Source organism: Panulirus ornatus, chromosome 21 (assembly GCF_036320965.1).
Source record: "Panulirus ornatus isolate Po-2019 chromosome 21, ASM3632096v1, whole genome shotgun sequence".
NCBI lineage: Eukaryota > Metazoa > Arthropoda > Malacostraca > Decapoda > Palinuridae > Panulirus > Panulirus ornatus.
The window spans coordinates 5,582,748-5,597,030 of record NC_092244.1 but is presented as its reverse complement, the minus strand read 5'-3'; the positions used below and the strand labels follow the sequence as shown (position 1 = coordinate 5,597,030).

At 35.7% G+C, this 14,283-nt stretch overlaps 1 protein-coding gene across 2 annotated transcripts; it reads left to right on the top strand.

Moving 5' to 3' along the window:
* The first annotated feature begins 563 nt into the window (after positions 1-563).
* fzy (cell division cycle 20 protein fzy) lies at positions 564-13,679 on the top strand. 2 transcript variants are annotated; one of them, XM_071675608.1, is made up of 13 exons: positions 564-726; positions 3,311-3,513; positions 4,049-4,150; positions 4,384-4,492; positions 5,745-5,862; positions 6,104-6,203; positions 6,538-6,666; positions 8,018-8,170; positions 8,931-9,148; positions 9,485-9,619; positions 10,881-11,006; positions 11,298-11,415; positions 11,862-13,679. In XM_071675608.1, the coding sequence occupies exons 2-13, from the start codon at positions 3,375-3,377 to the stop codon at positions 12,038-12,040; spliced, it is 1,626 nt and encodes a 541-aa protein (XP_071531709.1). In that variant the 5' UTR covers positions 564-726; positions 3,311-3,374; the 3' UTR covers positions 12,041-13,679. The 2 variants fall into 2 exon arrangements, with proteins under 2 accessions (XP_071531709.1, XP_071531708.1); XM_071675607.1 differs by lacking the exon at positions 564-726 and adding an exon at positions 1,338-1,666.
* Positions 13,680-14,283: the final 604 nt, after the last annotated feature.

The following is a 14,283-nucleotide window of genomic DNA, read 5'->3' as shown; positions in this document are numbered from 1 at the left end:
ATGTGTGACTGTGGTCAGAAGTTCAAGGTACGATGTATATAGCTGAGGCCAGCGGGTTTGAAGGAAATACATGTAATATGACAAGAAATGTGAAGAACACAGCATAACCTACACTCGTGTTTCGCGACAAATAGGGTATCTACTGACTGAATCGCTCTCAGTCTGTATTGTTTTATTAATCAAAATAGCATGAAACAGAGACCCTGCTAAGATTACCTGACGCCATGACAGGTGACTAGAGTCGGTAATAACCAGATAAGACAAAGACTTTATCTTCTGACATATCAGCTGACCACGCAACGGTCAGCTGATAGGGTAAGTGTTAACGTTCGTTAGTTGGTTGGTTATTTAGCTAAGGCTTGAGGTCTGCCGATTGCCAAGGTCATTCCTGTTGTCGCCGTCAAATAATATCAACTTAAAGAATTACGATGATTGTGTGAAAACCTATATATTGGTAAATCACTTTAATATTAAGATATGTGAAATATAGGCTAGAAATACTCATACTACTATTATCGGAATGGTAATGGTTTTTATGATAGTGGTAGTGATAGTAGAAATGATAAAACTTAGAAATGATCATAGAATCGTGTTATATAGACGAAGCATTACTAGCAAAATGAGAATCCATGATGCAACAGCGTGGAAGCTGACATCCACGGTAATGCAGGCCTTCACCGTACACTAACTGAGCGAGTAACACCCTCTTAAGATCAGGCGCCCCAGGTGAGATTACTCCGTTGTGGTAAAGTGAGAGTTGACTCTGAAGTGAGAAGATGAATGCAGTGTGAAAAGAGGACAGGAACCCCTTCTGGAAATTAATGTTTCACTTGAAATTTGACGTGGGTTGAATGATATGTATGTACAGGTGAATCTGAGTGAACAAAAGAAACAGATACTGTAATTATTATTTCTATTATTGTTATTATTATTATTATTATTGTTATTATTATTATTATTTTATTATCATTATTATTATTATTATCATTACTATCATTATTATTATTATTATTATTATTATTATTATTATTATTATTATTATTATTATTATTACTGCTTCATTTTTTAGTTTGCCTTTCTACCGAAATTAAGTTCTTTTTCATTTATTTGGGTGGATCAGTTGCATGTTGGCATGCAAGTGATATGGGAATTAACTTTGCAAAACTTGGGTCATAAACCTTGAGAACTGGTAAAGGGCGTGGAAGCCCACGTCCCTTCGAGGGGGATGGAATGGCTGAGTTTGAATAGCCCGCAATATCAAATGATGCCCTAATGCAACATCTTTTCCCTTCATAAAATAAAAAATTTTACGTTTGTATGAAGCATATTAAGACTAAAGATTTTTAATAACCTTTTTCTTAAAGTTCTGCATAAAAAAAACTATTTATACATAGGATAAATGATGTATGTTATAGGTTCTCGGTTGAATGTTTACTTCCTTTAAAATACGAAGGTAAGTCATTTAAATGTTGAGCAGCTGGGTTAAGTATGATTTGCTTGAATATTATGTCTTGTGCTTTGTACCTCTGGGTTTCATACAGTTGAATATTAGAGTTACTAGAGTGTCGTGCTGGTATAATAGTTGAGCTGCTGAGAAAAGCTTTGAGAGAGGAATTAATCGGCCAAACCCTTTGTCGACTCCACCCCCTCACGATCCTACTTCAACGTAAGTACAGCATTTCATATTTGAATGCAAACCTGAATATATCTCTTTATATATTGAAGGTACCGGGAGCTAGAATTCAAAGTATTAAGTAGGTAATTTACACCTTTATTAAGATTAATTTTGGGAACCAGTTAAAGAAGCGAGTTACAGACCACAATCCAGTGAACTGTAGACGATGAGTCTACAGTATATGGTTTTAAGATAGCTGGTGACTGTAGGTGTATTATAACTGGCCGTAAAGTATTACCCTGTTAAACAAAGTAATGGCTCTCATTAATTATTTTTGTCTCGCGGAAATGCTTTCGGCAATGGCTGCCCACATTCATTCATTTATAAATTTGGAAAATTGTTATATGGTTCATAAGTAATGATTGGATGTGGTATATTTGATGGGTGCATCTTTATGTATGGATATATTAATAAAATCACAAACTATTTGATCAGATTTTTTTGCCCAGGTTGATTATGGTAGGTTAGAAGAAAGAAATGTAGTAACCACACAAATTACCCATCCTAACCCAGTTTAACTAACTTAAAAAAGTGTTTTTTCATAAACATTTATATATATATATATATATATATATATATATATATATATATATATATATATATATATATATATATTGCACCAGAATCAGAGCCTACCATCCACAGATCAATTCCTTGTTGCTATAAGCTTTGAATATTCGGTGATTTTCTTCTGCAGTGCTGATTTAGTGTTTAGAGAATACAATAACAGTTGCAGAGCATGACCTGGAGAAATATACTGTACTCTGTTGATCAGTGTTGAATTAAGTGATGAGAATATTTTAAGGAAAAGGTTGGGTTGATTGAGTTGAAATTAGATAATACATTTTAATAGAATCAACAGGGCCTACGAAAACCTCACCTCCCCTCCATAGCAATCAAGATTTATCATACTTTTCAGTATTATAGTAAAAAAATATGTCAGTTGAACATTGCCAGCAAATGCAAGATACGATTAGCAGCCATGCAATTCTTAGTAGTTTACAAATTTTATGTTAGTATGTTTCTATTTTCATTTTAGTTATTGTTTTTTGTTTGTTCTATTTATAATTCATATGGTTATTGCCAAATTTTGTATATATCACCCCCACGTTCTCCCTGACACACATAACCCTTATTTTATTATTTGATATTGTTAAGTTAATTAAAATGCTTCAAGTCATCCTTAACATGAGATACCCTTGATTCTGTATTGTATTAGGTTAAAGACCTGCTTATATTTACGTTTGCAGTTACACTATTGGATTCTTCATCATGTAATTGTTTATGAAATGCCATACACTTATTATGCACTGATGTGATTTGCATTGTAAATGCTTGAAATACAGACTAGGACTAATCACTGTGGTACTGAGTGTACTGCTAGATATTTTATTCCTAGCAACTGGGATGAAGGAGTGTGGATCTACCAAAAGCTGTATTAGGGAAGGCTAAGGATAAGATCATTTGCAGTATCCTGTTAAGGTTGTCTGTCATCAAGTGCTTGCCTGCAAAAGGTTATGGGATTCATTTGATTGAGATGAATGTTGTGCAATATGCTTGACACTATTTGATTATTATGAATATGAAAACTACTCCATTTCAGATTAATGCTTGATATCCACTTTCATATTTCAGAAGTAAAAAGAGTTAAGACTCTCTAATACATTAATAGAAAGTAGCCCCTCTAGTCAGTGGAAGAATGTCACATCTGCAATTTGATGCAAATTTGAGAGAGGCATTAAGGATGGACGGAGAGCTAACACGAGGCCCTCTTCCACGGTGGCAACGAAAAGCTCAGGAGCAAGGCATCAACACACTCACTGTAAATAATGAAAACAGTAAGAAAAATGCTTTGACATGAGTATGGAATTATGAAAATAACATATAGGTTCAAACAAAATTTATTTCAATATACTAGGCTCTCTCAGCTTATTTGATTTGCTATAGTGTAATGTCTTAAATGTTTGAAAACAGTGGTAACTCAGTACCTTCTCACTCGGTCCCTTTCTTTCACATTGCATCAGGTAGTAGATGGTAGTCAAATTTGTCCTGTGGTGTCTGGTAATGTACTGTCATATACTTTCATCCAGTTCCGTAGAAGCATTTAGAGACAGTTGCATGAAGTTTGAAATTGAGAAAATGATTGTTAAAGTATCAATGAAGTAAATATCAAAGTATCAATGAAGTAAATGAAGTAGATTTTGATGAAATTGGTTTCATTTTGAAGGTAAGGGTTGATGAAAAACAATATCAGCTTTATATATTCTGTATACCATAAAGTCTTGATCAGTGCATCAGCTTGTACATCTATCACTTAAATATCTTTATGGGTGAAATGCAAATGACATTAAAATCCCTGTTAAAATTTTTCAGGTGTTTTAAATGTTTCTGATGCCTGTAGTCCACGGTCAGCTAAAACTCCACACAGTGGTTCCTTCATTGATGGCAAAAGCCCTGGATGGGGTAAATCTCCTGGTAAGTGATTTCATAATAACATTGTGTGATTTGTGTAGGAGGAGAACTCAATTTGCCTAGGGAGATAATAAGACAAATTTGACTAAATAAAGTCTTTTGTCAGACTTGAGTACAGAATAAGACAAATTTGACTAAATAAAGTCTTTGGTCAGACTTGAGTACAGAATATTTTTTTCTCATTCATTATATATTGATCATTTGGGTTATGGGCACTGTATAATTTTTTACTTCAGGGAGAGGTAAATCTCCTGGCCGAGCCATTCCCAAGTTGTCAGTGCGAGCACCTGGGCAAAAAACTCCAAGCCGCAAGACCCCAACAACTCCACGCAACCAACAGGATAGGTAAGTATGAGACAGTGATGTAAGTAAAGACAATGAACCTTCATTGTGATACGTTTAGCTGGGGGAAAAGATAGATTTTTTTTATTTACTCCTTTTTTTTTTCCAATAGCAGTAAAGACCTGGTGGATTTTTGGTCATGCCCCATTTTTTCTTTTTTATGATGAAGTGGAGCATTGTGGTTTATGAGAAAATTAGCATGATTCAATTGGCTAAGATTATAGAAATTTTCATTAATTCAAACAGTGGGTGATTATTTTCTTCTTAACTCAAAGAAAACAACCACACTGAGTATTTTGATTGATGGCGCTAGTCATAACTCAGGTCTAGATATGGTGATAATGATAGCTTCTCTTTTTTTAATCCCTTCATGAGGGACAGAAGAAAAACAAATGGTCTTTACAGACATCCAGTTTCTAGCTGTCATTATGTTGTACTGAAATCAGTCTACCATTCACAGCCAAGCTCCACAGATAACTCTGGTTCATTCTACTGCCTAAAATGATCAGACTGAGCCCATTGACAGCACTTAGCCCAGCACATACTAAATCAATCTAGTTTTCTCCGTCCAACAACTTCCTCTCACCCTCCTGTATGCCCAGGCCCCAGTATTGCAAAGCCTTCTTTATTCCATCATCCCAGTGCCTCCCCAGTATCCCCTATCCCCTTGCTCCCTTCACTTTTAACATGGAGTTTGGTTGTCAGCCTTTCCTCTCATATTATTTCCATGTACTTGAACCATTTCAGCACACCCAGGGCAGCCATTGCAACCAGATCATGGTCATTACCACACTTCTAATTAACAAGGGACATTTCTAAGATGATCAACCCTCCTCATCAGAAACATCAGTGGAATAAACACCAAAACCTTCAAAAGGAGACTGGATGATCAGCTAATGAAAATACTGACTCAACTAAGAATATGTGATAACAGATGTGTAACTCACTACCCTGCTGATGCGGGAAATGGTGAGCTTGTATGAAAAAAAAATGTGTAACTATAGAAGATGGCATCCTTTTCATCTAAGCTACATATGCCATGAGTGCTTCTTTCTAACTCTGCCTAAGGCCAAATCTTGTCCTAGGTGCTTTCCATCTATCATTTGCCATCTTTTCAGCTCTTGCACCTTATTCCCGATCTCCTGCCACATTCTCTTGCACTCATTCCAGTCACTGTCAATGATTCTTGTTGCTTTAGGATGAGCCTTATCAGTTTTTGGCGCAGAAGCCACGAGAGATTTAATACACTTTTCAGATTTATCCCCAACCGGAGCACAACAGACTTAGAACGCTCACATCATCTGCTGGTCACGAGCATGGAGGCATCTGGAGGAGAGAAATCTGGTGAGAATGATGACTTGTCACTCCAGCAGGTAAGCCCATGTCTAGCTTTGAGAGCTGCTGCTTTTTTTGTTATATGAACACAAGTGATTTGGCTTTGAAAATTATTATAGGTATGCAGATGGCATATAAGTATCTTTGTTCCTGTCAGATTTTAAGAATTTTTGTAAACAATTTTGGATATTATTAAGCACACCAATTACCAATTATTTCAAGTTTTTACCTTGAAATGCTATTGTTTTGAACTTTGACATCAGATTGAATACTTTGCAGAGAGAATACCAGGAAAAAATGTCTGAAAATTTGAATGATGGCCAAGTTACGCAAACTAGAATTTTATCATTCAAAAGTAAAGCTCCCCAAGCAAAGGAAGGTGGGTTTTCTTAGGTATTCTGTACCAACTCAAGCTTTCTGATTACCTATAAATATAGAAATAGTCACTGATTAGATCGGTTAATTCTTTTGGTGCTCTGTAATGCAATTGTGTTGCAATGTAGGGTGGTACTCTGCACCACAGGTAATTCCAGCCATTGTTATAAGTTTCTTTTGGACAGTGGCTTGAGTGGACATGTGGAAATGAGTCATTGCTTTCTTTGTTCTTAATGCTACCTTGCTGAAGCGGAAAAAGTAACTGAGTTAGAGGAAAAATATATAGATATATGTTATTATAAACAGTAACTATTTAAACATGTTCATTATATTTCCAGGTTATGTAAACAGCCATAAAGTGTTGTATAGTGCAGGAAAGCCAGTGCTACCCAAAGCTACATCAACAAGACACATCCCTAGTGTTCCAGAGAAAGTCTTAGATGCACCAGAACTTGCAAATGATTATTGTAAGTTGACTTCAAATACAAATTAGTTGTCTGTTATTTTTTTTTTTTTTTCTTGCCAGTGCAAGCAGGATTGGTTGAGCATGAATGTTACAGGGAAGAGTTTAGAGGAAGTGGAGGTCTTTAGGTGTATGAGAGTGGACATGGCAACAAATGGAACCATGAGAGCTGAAGTAAGTCAAAGGGTGAGTGAAGGGGCAAAGGTCCTTTGGGCACTGAGGAGTGTGTGGAAGGAGTGATGGTTGTTTGTTAGGGCAAAGATTGGTATTATTAAAGGTATAGTAGTTCCAACAGTGTTGTGTGGGTGCAAGCCTTGGGCCCTAAGCCTGAGTGCAGAAGAAGGGAAGTAGTTGGATATGTTGCAAATAAAATGCTTAAGTACAAAATATGTAGGAGGGTTTCTTATATTGAACGATGATGATGTAAGGCATAGTATAGTAGTTAGTTCAGCCTGATTGAGAGCTGACCAGGGACTTTTTTTGAAATGGCATAGACATTTGAAGAAAATGAGTTAAGAAAGACTGACAAAGAGGATCAGCCTGGCAGAAGTGAAGGGAGTAAGATAAAAGGGAAGACTGATAAGGATGTGAGAGCTTGAAGTGATAGAGGCTTTGAGTTGTCAGGACTTGAGCATTGAGGAAGGTTGAAAGGCTTGCATAGGGTAGAAAAAATTGGAGTAGGGTGGCGTACGGGGAAGCATGTTGTAATGTGCTGAACTTTTGTGTATGAAACAATCAGGGGACACTGCAAAATTCGTGTGTGTGGCATGGTGGTGAATGAAAGGTTCTGGTTTCGATGACATATAGTGCATGTGAGCTAGTATTGTTTTTCATCTGTTTTTGGTTATATCTCACGAAAGCTGAAAACTCTGAAAAATAAGAGAAACTCTATTTTCATTTTTGTATTTTCTTTTCAAACGTTTATATTTTTAAAGATTTGTGGTGAACCAGACAGAATTTTCTTTGCAACCTTTTTAAAAAAAAATTGTTAACCCTGATTTCTTTTTATCAACATCAATCGATAAATATCGACTAGCTAATCTCTCCAAGTAAGAAAATTAGGTGAGAGGTGCTTAATTGTGAAAAAAATTATCATTGAAGAAAAAAGTGTAAACTGGATATGGAGAGAGTTACTACAACACTGTCTTTGAAGTAAATGTATTGGAATAGGATTAGAGGTAGGGTGAAGGTAAAGTGGCAGGACAAAATGAAGTGCATAAATGAAAGATTTTAGATGAATATTAAGAGGGATACATATGAAAGTCCTAAGCCATGCTTGTGCAAGTAGGAAAGTATCTTTAGGGCATGAACATATAATTGTATATCAAAATGTCATATTAATTTATTTTAAACAGATCTTCATTTGCTTGACTGGAGTATGAATAACCGCTTAGCTGTGGCTCTTGGTAGTTCTGTCTATATCTGGAATGCTGGTGACGGATCCATCACTGCCTTAGCTCAGCTAGAACACCCAGATTACATTTGTTCTCTGTCATGGATTAAAGAAGGTAAGATTTCACATGTACTTTGGTTCTATAATTTGTATATATGAGGAAAACCCTATTAGGTAGATTTTTTAGTTTTTAGTTGTTGTTTTTTTTCTTAATGATTTGAAATAATTTTATTATAATAACATGCAGGATGTTAAATCTTTTTACATATCTACAGTTGATCTAGCTTCTTGATATGTGTGTTGTCATCCACTGTGTCAAAAATGAATAGAATAATATGACAAACCCATACAGAACAGAATGGTCACCTAGAAGCCACAAGCAGCTAGGACCTACGCAATAAAAGTGATTTTCCCAATACATTCCCATCCCAACATGTTTAGTACTCAAATCTTTACAGTTACACTGGACCCTTACCATCCAGACCACTCCATAACCAACCACCAAATCCCAGTTGAAATAAGATACTGGCCCCAGACTCACACTTCAGAAACTTGCACTCAGATACCCCTTCACCCAGCTAACACAAACATGAAAAGAATATGTACAGCCTGAAGGGATCCACGCTTGTGTTTCCTACTTTAGCAGGGTATCAGAGTATGCAAATGAATAATCAAAACAGCCATTTTGATTCAAGTAGAGTGCTATTTTGTATCTCAGAGATGCTGGAGCTTCTGGGGCTGTGAATCTTTCCTTCTATGTTTCAGGTTTTTTTTTTTTTATTAACACCCCATTTATTTCTGTATCTTTTCATTGTATCTCAGTATTAACCACTTAAATCTAAATTACATATAATTCCTTTCTGTCTTACGTGCAGGAAATGTTCTCGCCATGGGTATAAGCTCAGGGGTGACACAGTTATGGGATGCTGCACAACAAAAGTTGGTGCGTACCATGGCAGGTCATCAAGACCGAGTCACTACCCTGTCTTGGAATTCATACATTCTCTCATCTGGCTCACGATCTGGGCAAATTTTTCACCATGATGTGCGTGTTGCTAACCACCATGTAGCTACCCTTTCTGGCCATGTACAGGTTAGTTCAGCAAAGACTTCTTAGATAGATTTTACATTTTCTTTTTGTCATCATTGCAGTATCTCTCTTTTCTTTATCATTACAGTATTTTGAACTCCAATCCCATTTACAATCAGTGGATTTAACAAAAATACCTCATGCACTATGAGTGCATAATCTATTCAAAAATATGAAATCTTTCTCACATATACTTTACATTTTAAGTATGTAGTGTTTAATATATGAATTTTATACTGAATATATCTGTCCAAATCATATCTTATGTAAAATAATTTCTGGGTTAAAAGTCATATACCATTCATAAAACATGATATTGTCCTACCTTCTTATAAATAGGATGTGTGTGGACTGAAATGGTCTCCTGATGGTCGACTACTGGGCTCGGGTGGCAATGATAACCAAGTAAACATCTGGGAGAAAGGAAGCACTACCCCACTACATACATTTACAGAACATCAAGCTGCTGTCAAAGTAATAAAGAGAAATCAGCTCACTGTCTTTTATCATGAGATGTTTGTCAAGTTCATAAGAAGGAAATGGGTAATGTTTATGCATGCAGACCAGTTTTGAGAACACAGTGTGAAAAGCAAGAAATCTAAAAAAAAAGTTTAAGGAAGTGCTTTTATGGTATGAGTGGATGGATGAATAGAATATAATGACTGAGGATATTATTAATGAAACAGTATAGATAGATTTATGAAGTTGGAAGATAGTAGAGAATGTTCAAGAGATGAGGTCCTGTGAGTGGAAAACTCCCTCCCCATTCAATACAAATATGTGATGTTATGAAAAAAAATTCATTAAATCCTCCCCTTTTACTATCACCTAAAAGCAGGAATCAGAGCAGCTGATTGGGGATTTTTTCTTGAAGGCTTAGTTACTAATGCCAACTCACTAAGGTGAGAAAGACAAGCATGTATGAAAAGTATGGTTGTTTTATCACTAGGGACAGAGGAAGAAAAAGATTCTATCCTTATAACTCCCTTAACTGAAAAAGCAGGTAAGAATGATGGGAGTGAGTGACAGGAATTCTTCCCTCTAATATTTATTTTATTATACTTATTCGCTGCCTCCCACATTTGCGAGGTAGCGCAAGGAATGAGACAAAAGAATGGCCCAGCCCACCCACGTACACATGTATATACTTAAACTCCCACACAGGCACGTATACATACCTATACATTTCAATGTATACATACATATACATACACAGACATATACATATATACACATGTACACACTCATACTTGCTGCCCCCATCCATTCCTGTCGTCACCCGCCACACATGAAATGGCACCCCCCTACCCTTGCATCTGCGAGAGGTAGCACCAGGAAAAGACAACAAAGGCCACATTCATTCACACTCAGTCTCTAGCTGTCATATGTAATGCACTTCCCTTTATATTTCTCTATATTTTACTTGCCTGCTTTTTCTAAAGAATGAGGTAGTATAAAGATAGCTGTGCCTTTGAGTGAAAATACTTGCTTCTGTTCCCATTCTTAAAGAAATATCATTTGATCACTCTGAAACTATGAACAGAAGCCAGTTGAGTACTTTTCCTTCACAGTTCACTTTTCTAAGGAATTAGATACAGTATTGTGTTATGTTTGTTTGGACTTTCTGTGTGTACATCCAGCCACTCTTATTAACAAGAACAGAGTCTGTATCCATCAGACTATATGTCAGATTTCAAAAAATAACCTCCAGCATAATCCATTTTCTTTCATTCAGGCAGTAGCTTGGTGTCCTTGGCAAAACAATATGCTTGCCACAGGAGGTGGCACATCTGACAGAACCATCCGACTCTGGAATTGCACAACTGGAACCTGCATAAAGGATGTCACCACTAATTCCCAGGTTGGGTTACGGTCATATTTTAAAGGGTAGCTACTTTGCTCCATGGTATTAGGTTTCCCAGCTCATTGGCATGAATTTTTTTGGAACTTAATAGTACTGTACGTGGTTCCAATTTGCTGCCAAGTTATCTGAAAACAAAGAAAAATCTATACAAGGGGTGGAATTATAAAGGGATATCCAGATAGTTTATCTCAGAGGTTCCATATAAGTCAGCCACTTGTTTAAGATAAAAGAGTGTATGGAACTCAAGATTTAAAAAATTATTCATTTCAGTGTTGACTATTGTTGCAGGTTTCTTCAATTCTTTGGTCATCTCACTACAGAGAACTTATATCTGGGCATGGCTACTCAAACAACCAGCTAACTATTTGGAAGTATCCAACCATGGCCAAAGTTGCAGATCTTTCTGGTAAGTTATTGTTCCAGTAATGATGGTGATTATGATGCCATAACCCTGTGGCTGTTCTGATTTAAACCTTTGAATATAATGTTGACCTCAAGGTAACTGTTGCATTCTAACTGATAGAATGAAATGACAATCTCTTGGTGTAGGAAAGTTGAGTTTAATCATGTATCACAATAATTACAACTTCCATCCTAAATTGTAACGATGACATCATTCCCATCATAATGAAATTGAACAAGAAATGTTGAAGAAATGTGAAAATTTGCTTTTATAGTATAAGAGTTTAGGCTCATAATCAGGTTCGTAGACTTTAGACTCTGTTTCATGTTTTCATTTTAACACTCAGGAATATTTTCTAATATGATTTAATCCACATTAGTGAATTCTAGTTTTCATTTCATAGTATTTTCTCAGCTAATGTAGATATTTGGTTAATTGCTTCATTTTAGGTCATACTGGTAGAGTGCTAGAATTATGTTTATCACCTGATGGGCAAATGGTGGTGAGTGCAGCAGCTGATGAGACAATTCGTATGTGGAAATGCTGGGCAGTTGACAAAAAGGACAAGAAGCAGATAGAAGCCAGCAAAAACCATCCCATCTCAGTACTGGCCCGTACAATTCGTTGAGCTATCGTATGATTCTGTTGTTATATTCTTCATTCATCTGTCGTAACCATGCTGTCCCTACTTACAGGCATTAATGAATAAATGTGCTTCTCATTTGACATGGATGGTTTATCAAGTTTTAGAGTAACATGGTATGCATGATTCTTTAGTATTTATATTATTAGCTAAGTATCCATGTCTGTTTTTCAGTATTATATTGTTATGGCTGAGTGGTTCATTCTTCATCTAAAGAACTGAAATCTTACACTTACAATTTCTAATGTAGGTTTCTCATGGACTTCGAGAATCTGAATCACTTTTGGTCTCATGGGTTTCAGTGGTTCCAATACTGAAGCAGAACTTGTATGCAGCTGATAGATATTACTTATGCATCCTTGGTTACTGATCGCCAGAGAACTTAGTTCAAGTTTGGTAAGCATTAAGATTTTTCAACTGGTAATGATTAAACTGTTTTTGAAAACAAACTCCAAATTACCAAATGATTTATTTACAGTACACTGGTGAAAACCATTATGTAAGATCACCTGATAGTTTCATGATTTTCACATTTGAACACAAAAATGTTATTGTCATTCATGGAACAGCATCACTGAAATTTGATTGTTATGTTGTAATGACGAGATATCCTTCATTGTACAAAGATTAAAGGCATTTCTTGTTACTGGAAGTATTATTTATGATATTTTATGCACTTTATCAAAGATCATTTCTAAGATTTGACATGATAAAGGAAAGTGGAAATTCTGTGGGATGTTACTGGTGTAGTGCTTTTATAGCCATGTATCATTTCTAAGGTATGCACTGTTTTACATTAATGAAACTGTATTTAATTTATATAGCTATTTCTGATTCATCCTTAGTTTCCTCTTTACGAGAACAGTACTTGTATCCAAAATCTGTTTCTTCAGATACTAAGATCACTACTTGCTAAGTTTCCAATTGTATGATATTGTGTGTGGCTGGAAGCATTGAGTATAGATTCATGAAATATACTGTATTGTAGACTTTCATTTTTTCTCTAAATCTGAAACTTGATTAGTGAGAGAAAAATCTTTATCAAAAGTAGTCAGTCCTTGTGATATGAACAGAAATGTTTGTTATAAAGTGAATAGTTGTCTTATTGTGATTTATTGATTTTTCATGTACAATCTGTCAAATAACTAGTAATGTAGTATGAGATATTCCTGAATAACAAGAGACCTCAGTGCCTTGTTTTTCACTTTACTGGAGATGAATGCATTTATATATAATGTACATGGGGGCTTGTACAGATAATTATTTTTTAAGTTGTGTAAGGGTTCTTAGCTCTGTTTTACATTGTTATGAAATTTAGTGATCTTTAATGAAAATGACCATGAGTTTATATGTTACTTTTGATTCATGTTTGCTGTACTTTTATTGTATGCTTCATATCATCCATGTGCAGGTTGGAATGTATGCTCCCAAATGTTAGCATTGTGGAATGACATGAAATTTTTCCATAACCTATCATGTTCAATTCTGAGGTATTATGTAACTACTCTGTGGTGAAGCAGATTTTATTGAAATTTTAACAAAAGTGAATAGCACCTTTTGTTTACATATTTGGGAAAAATTTTCTGATTTTATATCATACTGCAATAAAGCACTTGAAATTTTATATGTAATAATGGTATTGAGAATATCCCTTACTGCTTGTCTGCAAGCCAAAGCATCTCTAAAAAGCAATTTTTACGTGTTTAATGACAGATCTCAAATGGGCAAATGATTTCTCATTAACAAACTTTCATTCACATATATTTGCAGTCTCATGCAATAGCAATGTAGTGCAGCTTCATCTGCTCACATCCACTCTGTAGCTGCCGTATATAATGCACCAAAACCAGGATCTGTCATCCACAGTCAAGCCCCACAAAACATTCTGTGGTTTCCACTGCCCCAGCTCATATACTGTGGTTCAGTCCGGTGGTAGCATGTTTCTCCCTGTACACTACAATGCTCCTATTCATTCTAGTCCAAGCATGTTTATCACTCATGAATGTTCAGGCTCCAAGAACTCAAAGCTCTTCCACTCCATTCTTCCATCTTCTCAGCTTCCCCCTACCCCTAGCTCCCACTACTTTTGACACATTGATCCTCTTATACAGTTTCTCTTTAATCATTCTTTACATGTGTACATACTATCATATTCTGCATGATCAATCCTGTCCTTGGGTATTTGATTATTAGCCCATTCACCCTTCATTTTTTTATATTTATGGCCA

Excerpts from the sequence above, each read along its gene's own strand:
- fzy (XM_071675608.1), top strand. The coding sequence starts at position 3,375 with ATGTCACATCTGCAATTTGATGCAAATTTGAGAGAGGCATTAAGGATG. Across the intron at positions 6,204-6,537 it reads AGCTCCCCAAGCAAAGGAAG|GTTATGTAAACAGCCATAAA; the intron begins GTGGGTTTTCTT and ends TTATATTTCCAG. Across the intron at positions 11,007-11,297 it reads ATGTCACCACTAATTCCCAG|GTTTCTTCAATTCTTTGGTC; the intron begins GTTGGGTTACGG and ends CTATTGTTGCAG.